Raw genomic sequence first — 18,864 nt, 5'->3', positions numbered from 1 at the left:
TCACATCTTGACAGTTTTAATAGGTACCCAGGAAAGAACAAGGCAAGTGGGGGAAATGCTCATTTCAGTTGATCTTTTCTTTCTAAAAACTCAGGCATATAAAAGAATCAATCATTAATAGAAACTCAAATGAAACAAAAAAATAGCCGCTTCTCACAGAGCTGAACTACTACAAGAAACCTGCAGAACAGGATCAGTGTTATGACATGCAACACACAGAAAATTTGGTTGTAACTCCTTGAAATATATGCAACCATAATCTTATAAGAGCCAATATTTTTTAAAACTACTATTTTAGCCTTTTGCATTAGACAGATTTTATTTGTTTACCTCAAAATCAAGTTTTTCTTTGCTAAAACTTGATCCATACATTTTAGTTTTGTCCCATAGTTTTAAGAACAGGCTGCTTATGGGGTAAATATCTATGAAGGTTATCCTGTGATCCTGAAATCATCTGAAGATAAATATTTTCTCCTAACTAGTCTTTCCCAGAGAAGCCCACAAAAGGACAACAGAATGGATTCATTCCTCATTTGCAATGACTTTCAGTCCCAATGGGAAAAAAAGACTGAGGAATAAGGGATGAAAACACGATTTTCACTTCTCAAGGTTTGATCATTTTTAAAGTGTTAACTTCTGCAGTGGAACTGGCATCTAAAGAAGACCAAAGTAGTTCCTTTGTCCAACTTGATTAATAGCAATAAAGATGAGTTGAGTGGGTCTTCCTTGAAACCTCACCCCACCCAGCTTTCAGAATTAATGTTCACAATGAGACAGATTACAATAAAAACAAAGTTACTCACCATAGAGGAATCACTGCTTCCACTCCCGATCGGAGCTCCCTCAGCACAGGTTGGGAGGTGGGTAGAAAGTTGACTAGCCCTGCCCCCATCTATGACATCACAATCTACCTCATAAAAGGTAGTGAAAGTGCTCTGAACTCCTGTCTGATTTCCGAGAGATACAGAAAAGAGAGAGTGAGAGAGAGAGCAAGAGAAAAATAAAACCGTACCCGATTGGGAGGGGGCAATTGGGAGAAAGAGGCACTGAAGGAACATGGTGCTGAAAGAGATCATGAATAGGCCTCAGTGGAATTAAGCAGCCTGACCATTTGGATTCGTCATCGGTCCTCTTGAACAGATAAATGGACCATCTGGGAGAAGGAGGATGAAAATTTGCCAGGCATTGTAAGGGATAATTACATTAAATGTCAAAGGGGCTGAATCCCCTAGTTAAAGTATTGAAGATCACCAAGAGAGAAAGCAAGGGCTATAGCTCTTAGAGCTTGGAACATTAGGTGGGATCTCAGATGTCTTGAAAGTTCCATTGCCCTGCTTTGTGACCTTCATCAAACCCTCTGCATATCTGATCAGAATATGGTACTAAAGGGATACTTACCTCTGACAGTGGGATTACAGAAGAAACTAATGCATTCATTGTTGCTAGCACTGCAACTCTTTCGTTCTTCCATTTTGCACCCAAGGGGTACATTGTGTAAAAACTTATCAAAAAGGTAAACCACTAACTGTTGCCTATTTGTACTTAAATACCTTTCTTTAAAGTAGACATAATAAATTGAGCATTTTGGCTGTTTATGTGTATGATAAAAATTCTATATACAAATAGATAAAGAGGGTTTTTCAATTTTGTATTTAAAACTGAAGAAAATCAAGTGGCAAGATTTCTTCAGTTTAAAATTTGTTTTTAGGATCACATTTGACTTGAAGTGGTACAGTAATGCTGCCTAATCCAAGCTTTTTATTATGTTCTATAGTTATAGTGTTATAACACTGTTGAACCTCTGAGTCTAGTTATTTTGGGTAATAAGAATTGCAACACAGAGGGTACTAAGTTCTTTTTTTAAATGAAATTTTGGAGTAATAAAATTATGAACTAGAAGTTCATGAGTGGATATTAAGACAAACAAAGGAAGGAAGAGTATGAGAGCAGGCAGGTCCTGAATTTACATAGTAGACATCTACTCAATGGACCTTTTGAAAAGTGATGCCAGCTTTTACAAAGCACATTTTTTATCTTTAACTTGCAAGAATAACTTGTAAGTCATAGTGTTATATAGTAGTAAAGTGTGCTCTGTAAACTAATGAACAAAAGTTCCAATTTGAATGTTTAAGTCAATAGCCTTCTAGTTCTAATCTTAACAATCTAAGTTCAATAAATATTAAAAATGTTAATAACATTTAAAATTAAGTAAAATGGACATTTTATGTAGCATTTCATAATACAGAGGCTACTTATTTTTTTATGACTCTAGATTTGACACATTGCTTCCATTTATTATTCCAGAACAATGATTAAAGGCCAGAGATGTAGTTCATGACTCAAATAAATGATCACAATTTCAACTTCTGTTACCAAAACAATGATATAGACAACAGAAAATTATCTGACATTTAAGAAAAGAACTTTGTTTTTCCTATACTTTTCATATACTTAATTTATTATGCTTTTTCTCTGTTCAAAAACTTTATTTGTTTAATTCTAAATGTTTTGTTCATTTATCACAAGTTTTGGGTTTAAAAAATCAATATATAGTATTGAATCATCCCATTCTCATAAAAATTCTGAAAGATTTTAAGATTACATAGATTGTCCATTCTTCCAATGAACATACTAAGATTCTATGTCCCAACAAATAACACTTCTGTCAAAAATTAGATAAGAATAAAGTAGAGTTAATATGGAATAAATAATGAAATTCAGAAAACGACTAAATTTATAATCTAAGGTATGTGGTATTCTCTCTTGTTTATTTATAAATGGAGCATATCTTCAGGAACCCAATGCAAAACTAGGCAGCATCAAAAGGATGCAAAGAGGTGAATTGTGCTGACATTTTAGGAAAATTTAGTAATATTGTGATGTCTTTAGTCATATTAGTTAAAACTTCCTTTGACAAAAAAATAATAGCCAACATAAGGTAATTATAAATATTCTTAGGATCTGGCATTCTAGCCCCTTAGTATTATTCAGAAAACTTATTAAAATAATGGATCTGATGCATTCTTCTCATGAGGTCACAAATAATGAATGTTAGCCCATGAAAAAAATATGAAGTGATTTTATGATGTTAAGACCCCAATATTAAAGTCATAATTGTATTAGTATGATCAAATAGATACTGTGTTGTTTTCAAATTTTTGTCAACTATAATTTATTTTTTATTTTATCTTCTTAAAACTGGATGAATTAGAATAAGTATCTGACTTATTCTAATACTTCCAACTGGAAGTATCTGCACATATCTAAAGAAAATTATGCATATGCAATTTAAAAAAATCATAAAACACATGATCAAGTGTTCTCAAGATATTTGGCCAAAACTATTATTATTGAAGTGATGACTCAGCAAGAGATAATATGATAATTTTGATATAAACAGATTTGAAACAGGAATTCCTTGGTAAAAAGATTCTATTTTGAGTTTAACATGATAGAATTTCACATACATATGAATGTTGGATAGAAAAGAGTGCATGACTCTTAGGAGATGAGACCTGACTGGAACTTCTCCAAGATATTTTTAGTTGCAAAAGAAATTTGTAAAATAAAACAGATGAAAGAGGTCAAGAAACAGGTTGTACAGATTTGACAGAACATCTACACAGAGTTCCAATCAATTTAATTACCAGTGCAGTAACTACACAGGTAAAGTACTTAGAGAAAAGCAACAAAGTAAGGAAAAATATTGATGATGAAAGGCTAGATAAGAATCCAAATGAAAGAGGCAGGCGAAAGTTTTAAGAAAATTGGATAAGGAAGAAATATTTGAAACATATTTACTGCCCAGAAGAAAAATGGCTATTCAACTTAAGAGTAAGAAAAGTGTGTTCTTTAAGCAATAAAAGAAATCTGGACTAAGAAAATTCCACATTTTTCATCCAGCAAGTTTTTCCTATTTTAAAGACACATGTGCAATAAAATGGCACACATTTCTCATCTAAGGGTTCAGATGAAAGGTATGTTTTACAAATCATTTAAATTTGACTAGAGAACACCTTTGACAAAATTTGTAAGAACAGAATGTAGATGATAGCAAGTTAAACACACATTTCTTCTCTAGAATGTAGTAAACCACAAAAAAAAAAAAAAAAAAAAACCTCACTGAATTTACCAAAATCACCATTAATAAGCACTTGGCTATTCTAGCTAGAATGCTAAACAGTAAACTAAGAAAATAAATTTAAAAACTGCAAAAGTCTACTACAATAAAAGCACAAGAAACAGAAAAACTATCCTTTTTCATGGTAATTATTTTTATTAGACAAAAAAATCTTTAAATTCCCTCATTCAATCATTTTTAGCACTGTGTTTTTGCGTAGTTAGAATATTATAGAAATGTTGAACTCAATGAATTCAATGAATAAGAAACAATTTTATGTGAACAAGTAAATCTTTGAATCTGTTAGTTGCTTCACTGAAAATTTGAAGCACATGATAGCCATCAAAGAAATTAAAAATCTCTATTTTTTATGTATTTCATGTTGGGTAATTTGAGCTAATAAAATTCACAGATATTTTTATATTTTTTAAATATGTTAATAATCTACTTGTTCACATTTTCACTTGTTCAACTTTCCTTCATTTAGGAATTCTTGGGATATACCAAGTAGAAATAAGAAAAATAATTACAGTGTATTAGGTAATTGATTTAACATAATACGATTTTTCAGTAGATCTAACTAATTCAAGTGTGTCTAGGAAAACCAGAAATCAGAACTGAATTATGCATGCTGTTTATAAAAGGTAGCCAACATTTTGGCTTCCTACATTATTTGGTTTAATGGAAGAGAACAAAGAACTTATTCTTACAATCCCCAAACTAATTTGAAACACAAAGTAGTAGTTCCTAAGGTACTACTAGAATTATTTAAACATATTAATAAATATTACCTTAGAATAAGTCATCATATATATATTATGTACCACATAAAACTTTATAAGTTCTCCATAAATATGACATCCCATTATTTCACAGGTATAAAAAGATAGATGCAATTACACCCCATCAGCTTTCTCAAAAATTTAAAACAGTACCAATTTTGGGAGATGTAGAGGAAGTTTGGTGGGTAGGACAACAGTTTATTGTACCCAATACAGTCCCTTGACTTTAGAGCTTGGAGTAAGAGCTAAGAGTCACTGAGTATTATTCCAGAACCAATGTAATAATTATAATACCTTAAATTTAAGACTATTACTTGTATAATAAAATAAAAATTATAGGGACACAAAGATAGTACAAGGTATGACTTGCATGCAGCAAAAAACCCCAGGTACTACCAGGTGTGATCGCTGTGAATGGAGCCTAAAGAAAGCCCTGTTGATAGATGTATGGCCCAAAATTCAAAACAAAACAGGGCTAAAGTGATAGTATAGTACACAAGGAACTTATCGTGTGCAGTCATCCTGAATTTGTTAACTAGTACCAAATATGACTCCAAATTGGAAATAAATCATTGAAAACATTTTTCTTTTGAATAATTAATCTTTTAAAACTTTTATTTTAATTAATCTTTTAAAACATTTATCTTTTAAAACTTAAGCCTGTAATAGTTGACTTTTATTGGCTCCATGACAGGCCACATAGCTGGCATTTCTGAGGCAGACACTCATCTGAAAGTCTAACTCCATATGTTCTTACAAACGTCTTTCGCAAATTGACACTCAGCCCACAAATTCAGGTGAGAAAATCAAATCCAATGATCACTCAGTAGACCAAGCTAGGCCAATCTATGTTATCAAATAAGAAAAATAGTTATTGACTTAGTTCAAGTTTTATCTTTGCTGCCACAGAGATTTTGTTTTCTGATGTTGAATGAAGGCATTGAAATAGAGTCTACGGAAAAACAATCTCTGATGATGGCAGATTGGCTTCTTTTAATCAGCACATCATTTCTTTTTTCAGTGAATAGAGTTGACGATATTGATGAGTTAGGATCATCATAATAGGTTATACAACTAAAGAGCTACTGCATTTTATCAACCTCTTTTATACAGACTATTTGCAAAACACTATTTGCATTCAGGGAGATGGCCTACAGAGATGTCTGCAAGGCTTCCTAGGATACCTGACACCCAAGGTTATTTTTTTTCTTAAAAAATATATTAATTTTCCATTTATTACAAAAATAATAGCCTTGAGTTGCTTAAATGTCACTTTTATAACACTAGAAGAATAAATGTGCACTGATAACCCACTTTAAGAGTTATTTCTCTCTAAAGGTTTGTATAATTTAGACTGTACAAAAATCAATAACCAGGTAGGATGTATATGAATGTAACTAATGGAAGTTGATGCAAGAATTGTAATTTACATGGTTATAGTTTTGCTATTATGACATATTAGAGGAAGTGGCTTTGGGGAAAAAGGCAATCATTCATCACTCTATCTTGCTAGCAAAGAATATGTAAACAATCACCATCATTCTGGAAATGGCAAAAACCTGTTTGATTTTCTTACTGTTACAAAAGTATCTTCTTATACCCTCCACTTAGATTTATAATCTGGATTAATTTAATTCTCTTCAAATTTGAACTTTTAATTTTCTTAGCTTGAGAAAATTTGTTTTAGACTCATTTCCCTGCTTTCCTTCCTTCCTTCCTTCCTTCCTTCATTCCTATCTTCCTTCTTTCTTTTCTTTCTTCCATTCTTCCTTCCTTCCTTCCTTCCTTCAAGTTTCCTTCCTTTCTTTTTCCTTCTTTCCTTAATCCTTCCTTTCTATTTCTGTCCTTATTTCCTTCCTTCCTTCCTTCCTTCCTTCCTTCCTTCCTTCCTCCCTCCCTTCCTCCCTCCCTCCCTCCCTCCCTCCCTCCCTCCCTCCCTCCCTCCCTTCCTTCCTTCTTTCCTTCCTTCCTTCCTTCCTTCCTTCCTTCCTTCCTTCCTTCCTTCCTTCCTCCCTCCCTCCCTCCCTCCTTTCCTTCCTTCCTTCCTTCCTTCCTTCCTTCCTTCCTTCCTTCCTTCCTTCCTTTTTCCTTCCTTCCTCTCCTTCCTCTTTTTCCTTTTTTTTCTTCTCCTTCCTCTCCTTCCTCACTTTTTTTCATTTTGGGGCCATACCTGGAAGCTTTCAGGGATTTATTCCCATGCTTTGCTAGTAAACACTTCTATGATGCTAGCATTCCAGCCCCAAAGGACTTAGTTTCTTAAATACAAGTTGAATCTCCAAAGGTCTAGAAAAGTTCTTTTAATTTGTTTTGAATTCTATTAACACCTACCTCTTTGTTTCAATGAAGAAATGCATCCAAAACCCAAAATGAAATAGATAGTACTTTAGATTTTCCCAATAGATTAATACTTTGATCAGTGGAGATAATCCACATTTATCATAGACAAACTCAGAAGATAAAAAATTCTACAAAGCTAGGTACAATGCTTGATTTGGTGAGTTTAACCTATACTCTTTAAATAGAGATATACATAATTATATATATTATACATGTTATATATTATATATAATTATAAATTTATAATTCTCATTTCAGGACACTATAGACCTGTGTATATGCATATACATGCATACTTATATTTGTAGATAGTAAATTGTGTTGGATCTGACATATCAATAGCTGTCACTCATTCAATTCAGTTCTTTGTTACTGCTTATTTAGGGATTAAGGCAGATTACTCAATCCTCAGGAATAAATGTCTATTTGATTAGCCTGAGGACTTAAATAACTAGTTTTTCTCACTATCAAACTGTTCCCTTATCATTTTAGTATAACAAATATATAAAATAAAGTCTCATTTTTTTGAGGAAGCAACTACAAATTATATCAAAGATCCTCCATCTAAATTTTCTGTCCAGGCAGAGTTAATTTACTGACTTCCCTCTTACAGTTCAACTTTTTTAAAAAGTGGAAATTATTAATGTTCAGTATTCTTCATACTAAAATTCCAAATTATTACTTTCAGTAACATTAAGAAATTGTCAAAAGTGAAAGTCTCTGAGTAAAGATAAACACAGTTCACAGAATATTTTAAATTTCCAAATTCATTTGTATATTTTTTTATACTTAAATGTATCATGTCTCTGAACCCTGGTAAATAAAAAAATCAAAATATGACATTCCAATATAATTTACCTATTTGATACTGGAGATTATTTGTATTCAAAATATATTTTCATTTTTTGAAAAAGAAGTTCAATGTTTTACTCATTATTCTTCAAACATAATTTTATTAGTATTCTCAGCCATCATAATGCACTGAATTTGTTTATCTCTTTTTCATTTTTTCTACTTCCATACCTCCTTCTTTCTCACCTTTATTTTTTAGTTATTTAGTCTTTCTTCATTCTTTAGTTATTTCAACATTTTTTTTCAAAAAGTCTATTAGGTTATTTTAAGAATTTCAACACATTTATCAGCCTAGTAAGTTAAATTAATATAGGCTTTTAACCATCTGGGCTTCTGTTTCTTCTATTTCCACTGTAACATTGCTATCACTATTCAGTTTTTATTTTCTTTCTCTTTTTCCCTTCAATATAAAGATTATACTAAACTGGGGCACATGTTCATATTGTCTTTTGAAAATTTAAAAAGAAGAATACCACTTAGCTGTGCAGAAAGGCTTAATCCAATGACTTTTAAAAAATGAACTGTCTGCCAGAAAACTCATGGTGCTCTTTTAGGCAGCAAGTCTTGTGAAGATGCATTTGCAAGAATATATCTTGGACTGTGTTATCATAACTTGCCTAACAGGAGTTTTTGTGCTCAATAATATGTTGCATTTTTCTGTTCCAGTTCTCAGGACAAAGCATTTCAATGGCAGAGACCTTTCCCAGTTTTTTACACAATCACATTAAATATACACATGCTGGCATGGCATACATTAAGAACATGTATATTATGCTTGACATGTATTCACATGCCAGTATAATATTAAAAACATAACTCTCAATTTTGAAAACCAAGTATTTTCCTTGGAAAAATGGAAATAATTTATTATAATCTTTCTTTATCACTGGAAAATTTGACTGACTTTTTTTGGGGAAGGGTTTGGGCCACACACATTGATGCTCAGAGGTTAATTCTGCTATGCACTCAGAAATTGCTCCTGGCTTGGGGGATCATATGGATGCTGGGTGATCAAACCATGGTCCATTCTGGATCAGCAGCATGCAAGACAAATGCACTACCACTGTGCCACCGCTCCAGCCCAGAAAATTTGACTTCTAATAAATAAACTTACTGGAATTATCATATATTGGAGGGTCAGTCAAAACACTAATTTCTGTGTGTATAATAAACAGAGAGGGAAAATTGAAGGTGAAGTTAAGTATATTTTTTTGCCTCAGATTAATTTAACTAGAGCTGCTTCATAAAGTATAGCAACTTTGTTTTCCCGTATAGCTAATAAAAGGGGCCTCGTGTATGGGTGCACTTTCTTGGCAAAATCATTGAAAGTTTATGCTTCTTTCATATTATTGACACTTTCAGAACTTTGAAGGAGATAATTTGTGACTATTTTGACAAACACATTTTTCCCATTGGCCCTCAGTGAAGGAAGATGAAGAATAAGATGGAGGCAATAGTTGCAAGGACAGCAAACTATAGATGCAGGAATGGCACCAAGTAGCAAATCAAGCTTGGACAAAGGACATGAGGAGGCCAACTTTATAACTGAGCAATAAACAGCAAACCTTTATAATGCATTTGACTAAGAATTATTAAGTAGCAGACTATCTTCTAAACAAGCCTTCTCTCATGCAAGGATGTATGAACTCTGCCAGTAAGACTCCAAGACAAGCTCTTGATGGTGTTTTTTCATCACAAACACCACTTCAAATGCCAACAAGTGATAAAAGCCATTGATGAGTTGAACCACATTGAAATGAGACAAAGACAATGAAAGCAGTGACAAACAGTGAGTACTGAGAGAATGGTGAAGAGCATCTGCCAGTAAAATCTCACCCAGATGAAGCTGTGGAATTTGAAAGTTACAAAGATGCTTTGCACATTCAGGTAAATAATAAGATTCGGAGTCAAACAAAAGCACATGAGGCAACTAAACAACAAGCACTTGGTCCCACACGTGCCATATACAGATGAACATGAAAGTTGAATGGTATGGAGAAGTATACCATCGAGGCTAAAGATAAGAAAAGAAGCAAAGGAGATGCGATGTTTGGATCACTTTTTGGCAGAGAATTACCAACTTGGCAGAAAGACACATTGCAAGGCAGACTACTCTTGGTTGGTGAAGAATGCAGAAGCAGAATTATTTGGGAAATGCAAAGAGGTGGCTGCTTTTGGAAAGAGGCATGAGTAGCCAATAGATTGGAGTCTAGGTGAGACTGCATGGAATGGGCTATCCAAATGGTATCTCCATGCAAGCCAGATAAGCTCTTTTCCCAGCTATGAGTTCTGTTAGCCAAATTCAGAAACTAAAATATTTGAGCTCAATAATTATTTTTTTTACAAAAAAGCCTCAAACTCCTGAATTTCTAAAAATGACTTAAAAAAAGAATTGAGTTTAATGACCAGCCTGATTTTCACAAGCTTTTTATCACAATGACAATATGTATAGTCCTGATAATGCCCCATTTTAAATAATGGCATTATGGTTGACTGGGAAAAGAACTAAAGGTGTCAAAGCCACACTTTATAATTTGCAAATAAGTACCAATCAATGACACCTTATGTTGAAAGAAACAGACTGAGTTAGAAAAAGAAGCCAAGATGAAGAACCTCAACACATACATTTAGAAATCTTGCCAAGAAATTGATCATTCTAAATATTTATTATATTTGTTTATTTGCATTTGATAAAAATGAACCAGATTTTTATAGTTCCATGAGAAGGAAACACTGGAGTTATTGGTCAAATAATATATAAAAATTGTTAGTGTTTGATAACAATGTTAGTTTTGGCAACAGCACATCAACCTGTATTAAATTTAAGTCTTTTCGGGGTTTCAAGGGTTACTAATAACCTAGTATGCATTGGAACCTGATGAATGGATTCCTATTGTTTTTATCATCTCTACCATGTGAACATAATCCACGGAGAGAGAGGCTGACTCCTGAACAGAGAATATAAAGTACTAGGACTAACAAAGGGAAGGAGATTCACAATGAGTAAATATACAAAAAGCGCCACATAATTATAATAGTCACGGCTTGGCAATGAGTTTCCAGACTATGAAATTAGTTTTCTTGTAAAAAATGGTGATTTTATAAGGCTAGTAAAAACACAGGGTAATTGGAAAATCAAATTGTTCTGTGTGAGTGATTATAAGGCCTAGAATAATGGTGGTAACATTTACTTAAAAAAAAGAAAACTCTTTATGAATCACTAGTTTGGTGCTTTTAGAAGTACTGTTGCCAAGAATGCTTGCCTTGAAAGTACAAAAGTGGAAAATTTAATTGTGAAATCCAAGTCCCAGCTTACCCCTGACACAATGAGCTCTCCTCCCAGATTCTGTACTTCCGCTTTCACCTTGCTGCAGATATTAAGTTGATGGCAATACAAGGCAATTCGTTGAAGATAGGCTAATAAATCCTGCTTACATGCTGAATCAGGGCACTAGAAGACATTTAAAAAACGATATCAATTAGAAAGTGTTCTTCAGTTTCTAATACTTGCTATACAAAAGTGAGAAGTTTTCAATGTAATTTACCTCAATTTCATACACTTACTATAACTTTTTATGGCAAATTTTAAGAAGGCACAGATAGATAAGGTTTTAGAATGAAAAGCTCTACTTTGCCCAAAAGAAGTTATTGCATTGTTAAATGGTGAAGCCTTGTAGGGACATTTGTACATTTTAATACATTTTTTACCAGCTTTCTCCTAAATTGTAAAAATAATATTCTACCAATTTTTTCCTTAGCAACACATTCAACTATGTTAATATATACTTGAATAAAGAGGATCAAAGTATTGGATGTTAGCTAGCTCTTTCTCTACATGGCAATCTTTATATCATACCTTGATATTCATAATGTAGTTAGGTGAAATAAAACAAAATCATGTATCAGCCATTAATATTAGTAATTTATTACCTTTGTAATTTTTTACATTTATAAAATAATAGTAATATGATATATTTCCCTTAAATTAGAGACTAAAAATAATATATTCATTATAATATAAATGAATAAATTAAGTGAATTTAAAACCAACAAAACTGAACTTTTATAAGAGGAACAGCAGAGCTCTTCAAAGGATTCACCAAAATCAATTAGGACCAGGAATTATTGAATTCAAATTTTGTTTCTAATGTGGCATAAGATGTCCATGAAATCTATCAAAAACTTAACTGAACACTTCTAGGGGGAGTTATAAGATACTGTAAAACATTCCTGGGCTTCACTGACACATGCTAGCCTGTATTTGAAATTCATTTCTACTGTAATCAAAAGTTCAATTCGAGCTTCTCCAAGTAATCCCAGTATTCTGGCACAATTTGGCCTTAGAAAAGGACATATGATAATCAGTTCCTCAATGTAAGGCTGTTAAAAATAAGTATCTTGAGTAAAAACTTCAGTATCTTTAGAATATACAGGAGAACTATATAGGAGAAATATTCAAATACATTTTATTTTTAAATTCAAGGGAATTTTTTAAATAAATATTGTGAAACAAGCGGTTTTGACATTAGCATGTATTGAAGAGTTGACAATGGAATCTCTTTTACATATAACACTACTGTGGTTTTTATTTTCATTAATTGCATTTATCAAGAAAGAATCCCACAGAGAATATTTTAGCTTTCTGCAAGTACTTAATATTGTAATATTTATCCGACTCTAGAGACTCACACTCTGAGAGAAATTAACTTTAAAATGATATCTCCCCAGAGAGCTGACAATGTTTTTGATACAAATACCTTGCAGCATATTAAACTGAAAGTTTTATCTCCATGGAACAGTAATTAAAAATGCAACAGTCCATAAAAAAGTACGTGTTTCATGCAGATCTCAAATCTTCATAAAAATATTTTTAATGTAAGGGAAACCAATCCACCCCCTTAGTATTTCTAATTTTACATTATTATTTAAAATCAAATGCTCACAACATGCATAAAGGCATGGTGGATCAAGAAAAAAGTATCTCCTATACCAAATGAGGTACAAATTTTGAGAAAGATATATCCCAATTATATATTTGAAAAAATTGAAAGTACCTTCACAACTAATGCCAACAATAACACTACAATTTGTATAGCCTTTATTCTTTAAAATGTCATCATCACTGTGACAGAGAAAGAGTGCATTTAGTAATGAGTTTGCTTTACATGCAGCCAATGCAGGTTCAGTCTCTGCTGGCACCAATATGGTCCCCAGAACTCTGTCAGAAGTGATCCCTAAGGACAAATCTAGAAAAAACATCTTGAGAACTGCTAAATGTGCCCCCAAACCAGTTAAGTGTTTCTAAAGTCATTATCAATTTAAATAACATGGGTAATTTATCTAAAATTTCTTCTAGAATGCAGTGTTTTCCAGTTCTAAAAACTGTTTTGGACAATGCTTTGTGTTACATAAGTTTAGAAATAAGGGTCTAAATGAACTATTAAAAAATCACAAAACGGGGCCGGAGAGATAGCATAGAAGTAAGGCATTTGCCTTGCATGCGGAAGGACAGTGGTTTGAAAACCCGGCATGCCAGGAGCGATTTCTGAGTGTAGAACCAGGAATAACCCCTGAGCTCTGCCGAGCGTGACCCCCTCAAAAAAATCATAAAACATTATATTTAAGGAACATAATAAAAAATAGTTATAAGTACTAAGATTCAGAGTATGGAGACATCATTTGAACTCCATCTGTTTACTCTGACAGAAAGTAGTCCATCCTGAACAAAACTTTTCAGGACCATCCACAAATGTCTGGTAGCTCCATTCATCCCACTCATCTATATTTGTAGAAAAGAACATGTCAATCATTGCTGTTTGGTACATTAATTTTTTGCATGCATATACATAAAAACATATGTATTATATTCTTTATTTTATGTAAATTTCTCAGACACATTAAATCTGAAAAAAGCAATTTAATCTAGGTTAAAAACAACAGGAAAACTGTCAGTAGATATCGCCTCAGATTAGCAAATTGTAATGATTTATCCTCAATAAGTATAAATTGAAATATTTTTGCATTCTACTATATTTAATGACTAATTCTTAGCATTTAGATGTTCTCAAAATTCAAAAGTAAGCAAAATATTATCTTGGATTCCAAGTCATCATATATGGAGTAAATGAAATGAAAAATCCATGGACTTATTTTAAGTGTAATCCTAATAAATTAATGAAATTATTTACTTTCCAGCTCTAAGAGATAAACCAATTTGGTATTGATATGAAGCATTTTAAAATGTGTAGTGTTGAAGATAGAAAATAATATAGCATAATTAATTTTAAGAAGCTATGAATTAAATTTATTTTGTGTGTATGGGGTACACATCCAGCCATACCTAAGGCTTACTCCTGACTCTGTGCTCAAAGATCACTCCTGGACGACTCAAGGGACAAAATGCTATACCAAGCATCCAACCCAGATCAGTCTCATACAAGGTAGGTACCCTACCCTCTCTGCTATTTCTCTATGCCCCTTACTGAACACTTGAAGAACTCAAGAAGTATAAGAAATCAGGGTTATCTGTAAAGGAAGAAGCAAGTCTGTATCTTTCAATGCCCTTCTAGAGCTTATTTTATTGTATTCTTTTAAGCTAATCTTAAACTCATAATGTTATCTCCATGTAATTAGTTACTACGATATTTTCTATGTTATGATCTTATTTAGTAATTCATTTTTTAGAACAGGTTCCAAGTCAAATGAAATAAAATGTATAGGAAAAATAAAATTCAAATACTGATGAAAAATGTCTTAGCATGTCTTATAGTTTGTCTGAAATGCTCTGAATGTGCATCTTGGTTTGTCTTATATATTACACAGAATATTATGAAAAGTTTATTTCTGATGTCTTTGATGTCTTTATGTTTTAGATAAAAAGAATGTTACCCCTGGCTATGTGCTCAGAAATCGCTCCTGGGATCCAGAGCCTTGGCGCAGCTGTAGGTTGTTTGCCTTTCACGCAGCTGACCTGTGAACTGTGGTTCATCCCTGGCATCCCATATGGTCCCCCGAGCCAGGAGCAATTTCCGGAGCTCATAACCAGGAGTAACCCCTGAGTGTCATCAGGTGTGCTCCACCCCCCCCCAAAAAAAAAAACAGCAACAAAAAAGAAATAGCTCCTGGCTTGGGAGATCATATGGGATGCCAGAGGATCAAACCGCAGTCTGTCCTGGGTCAGCCCCGTGCAAGGCAAAAAGCCTTGCTGCTGTGCCATTGCTCAGCCCTGAAAATCATAATTTATGTTTTGTGGATTGTTGTTTATGAGAATATACATTATTATACATGAGAATATTTATTATATAATGCCAATATTATAAATTATTAGGAACTCTGAAAAAGCATTGTTAGATTGAGATCAGTAGTGAAAAAGCAAAGCAAAGTCTTTTCTCAGTGGCTTTCTATTGCAGGTAGGGATAATTCATGATTCTTTAGTGGGGCTCACGTATCCTAAGTAGTGGGTGCTCTTCATTCTCAAGATTTTGATCAGTTTTAAAAGTCTCTCCATAACGAATCCATTCTTTGTCATCAGCATGATCTCTACAGAGATAGAGTCCAGTCTCCAAAATAATTGCTAGCAATTCTCTACAATTCATTCTTCAGGGGCATTTTATATGGCACATAAAAATCTATTACAGAATTCAGGTGCTAATTAACGATTCCACTCAGCATGTGCTGGCTATTTCCTCTTTTGTTACCTGATCAGCCACAGCACGGGCTAATTTGTCCATTCGAGACCCTGCTTCAGCAATTTTCTTGGCAGCATTAATGACATCAGATGTATTTTTCAATGGTCCTTTGCCTCTGAAACAACATATGAAACAATTATAAATTCGACTTATTACAAGAAACAGACATATCTACTTTATGATTTGTCCAGAACTCTGCTTTTTTATTTAATTTGGCTCAATCCATTTTAAAGGAATGCCCAGTGTTCTTAATGCACAATAATTTCTATATTAATAGTCCAAACTTCTTACATTAATTCAAAGAAATATTTCTAGCTATTTTGGCATGCATATTCACAATTTAATATTTACATTTCTGTAACGGGATTTGACAAGTAAATATGTTTGTCAGATAATACATATACTTTAGACTTCATAGCCTTTATAATTATGAAGCAAGTAGGGATCATAAATCCCTTTTGGGAAATGAACAAGTGAACTGAAAATGAACAACTTAATCATTTGCTTTTATACAAATCATAAGTGATACAACTGGTCATTTTGTATGTGTTGTGTTCCATACTGAATTCAGTAATCCCACTTTTATATGTTTAAAACCTCGTAGACACTCTTAGATAATTGTCTCTTGCACATAACTTGGATGTGCTCAGGAAGTTGTCTCTCATATGTAACTTGGATGTGCACAGGAAGAATTTTATAAATGTGTTGAGTTCTTGTATTTATCAATATTTCTCATTATTGACTTAACAGAAATCAGAAGAGTACTGCAACAGTAGACATTTTTATTCTCTAAATTTTGGCAAAATACTTTCACACAAAGTTTTAAATTAGGTAAACTGTATAATACTACATGTATTTTAAACATTAGGTAAGCGAAATGAGGTAGTCTCGTCTATATTTAAATAACATTTGATGTAACTTTCTTTTACAAAACAATAGATCAAATACATATGTTCTAATGATTTTAACATTGCTACTTTATCCTGGTCTCTTTATGTGCATCTAAAAAATCAATGAAATTTTTATGGTTACAAAAATTGCATCCCTATAGTTAGAAATGTGAGATGTAGAAGAATAACTACTCAGGAGTGATTTATTTAGAACGCGTAGGGTTATATAGAGTGGGCAATGATTGCCATTGTTACATAATAACATTTTATAAAAGGGAAATCTTAAAATGCCTTTAGAAAACACAAGTAAATGAAAAGAATTTTGTTCAGTTTCCTCTTCATTTCCCTCTGGCCTTTTCTACATTAGTCGTTAAAGTAAAACATACTGCATTCGTGTCAAAGCATAAACATTCACACAGAGATATTCAAAACTTAAGGATATTTAATTTTTTGTGGCAATATTAACTCTTTAATAATAGGATTTTTTCATATGTTATTTATGCTTTTAAGTGTGGTAAAGTATTTATTTTACAAGGCTATTTTATAGATAAGTTCAAGTTACCAAAATAATGACTTAATTCTCTCAGGTTTTTGTTTTTAATTGCAATTTCCTATATGCTTTTTTTTTTGGTTTTTGGGCCGCACCCGGTGATGCTTAGGGGGTTACTCCTGGCTATACACTCAGAAATCACTCCTGCTGTAGGGGCCTATATGGATCGACAGGGGATTGAACCGCAGTCAGTCCTACATTAGCGTGTGCAAGTCAAATGCCCTACCACTTGCACCACTGCTCCGGCCCTAAATGTTATTTTTATTATCTAATATTTATGTGTCTTGCTTAATACATATACTTTTACATTTGGTTTTGGTGAGCATAGTCAGCAATGCTCATGGCTTATGCCTGACTTGCTTGGGGGTTACTTCTGGCAAGACTCATGGAGTCTATTGGGTTCCTCGGAGCAAAGGCAGGTTTGCTTCTGCAAAGTAGCATGCTACTTGCTGTACTATCTCTCTGTTCTGTTTTTTTTTTTTTATATATTTAAAAGAAAATATGGGTAAATAATTTTTCAGGATTTAAAATTTTATTATATTTTGCAATGTATTTATTATGTAACTTCTTTAAATTTTAGAACCTAGAAAACATATTTTACAATTTTTACTGATACAATTTTGTTGTTATTTGACCCATTTGGGTCCCTTTACAGTCTGTTTATTACAGGCAATCTTGAATGTTTGTTACTTTTTTTTTATTATAATATAATTTTATTTTGATCATAGTAGCTTACATATTGGTGACAATAATATTTTAGGTACATATTCACATAAAATCAGGAGGGATTCCCATCCATCACCAAATTGTTCTCCCTACCCGTCCATTTTTGTCTTCCCTCCCATTTCTTCTTCCCTCACCCCCCGGGTGGCTAGAATATGTGGTCCCCTCTGTATCTAACCTATTACTTAGTAGTCTTGCACCTGTTTGGTCTTGAGGCCTCCCTTATTTCCCCCTCTAACTGGAGGCAAGACCAGCTATTTCAAGTTATGTGGTTTTGCCTGAAAAAGAAAAAAGTAATAAATTGGGGTAAGAGTCTAATACCCCGAAAATGGGCGGAATCCTTCTAGTGGCTCTCATCATCGATTTGGGAGGTGAAAAGAAAGAGAAGGTGAAACACTCCACCAGTACCAAAAGAAGTGTTAAATATCCATTGAGGACTCCAGCTTTATCGATAAGCACCACAAAAAACAAACAAAAAAAACAAAACAACACAAACAAAAACACAACAAAAACAAGCACACAAACAAAAAAAACACACCATGGTCTTGAAATAAGAAACATGGCATAGCACATAACGAAAGAAAAGAGAGGAAGAGAAAAAATAAGTATAACTGGGGACAACAATTTCAATAATCACACCCAAAGAGAGAAATCGACCAAAATAGATAGGTAAATGAAAATAATAATAATAATAAATGAAGGTAAAAAAATATATATATATATAAATAACCAAGGTTTTGTGCTTTTTGTATTTTTGTTTTTTCCCTCCTGCCCTGGCACAGTAAATATTGGGGTCATTTGAAAAGAAATTCACTTGGCCTAAAAAAATATGGGGTTTCTCCGTCCTTGGAGTATACTGTCATGGGGATCAACTCTAGATTTTGCTCAGGATCATTTACTCTCCCGGTGGCGTTTTTGTGGT

General features: G+C 33.0%; 1 protein-coding gene across 3 annotated transcripts in view; it reads right to left on the bottom strand.

Annotated features, from left to right (window-relative positions):
- CTNNA2 (catenin alpha 2) overlaps positions 1-18,864 on the bottom strand; it is a 1,246,345-nt gene that overhangs the window by 27,069 nt on the left and 1,200,412 nt on the right. For 2 of the 3 annotated variants that reach the window (XM_049784908.1, XM_049784909.1), the window contains exons 16-17: positions 15,789-15,894; positions 11,408-11,542 (exon numbers count right to left, since the gene is read on the bottom strand). In XM_049784908.1, coding sequence (XP_049640865.1) covers positions 11,408-11,542; positions 15,789-15,894 — 241 coding nt within the window. Of the gene's footprint in view, positions 1-803; positions 948-11,407; positions 11,543-15,788; positions 15,895-18,864 lie in introns of all 3 variants that reach the window. The other variant, XM_049784907.1, reaches the window with a different exon arrangement.

The sequence above is a fragment of the Suncus etruscus genome, chromosome 12 (genome assembly GCF_024139225.1).
Source record: "Suncus etruscus isolate mSunEtr1 chromosome 12, mSunEtr1.pri.cur, whole genome shotgun sequence".
NCBI lineage: Eukaryota > Metazoa > Chordata > Mammalia > Eulipotyphla > Soricidae > Suncus > Suncus etruscus.
The sequence above is the reverse complement of the archived record's forward strand: the minus strand, read 5'-3'. Positions and strand labels throughout refer to the sequence as shown.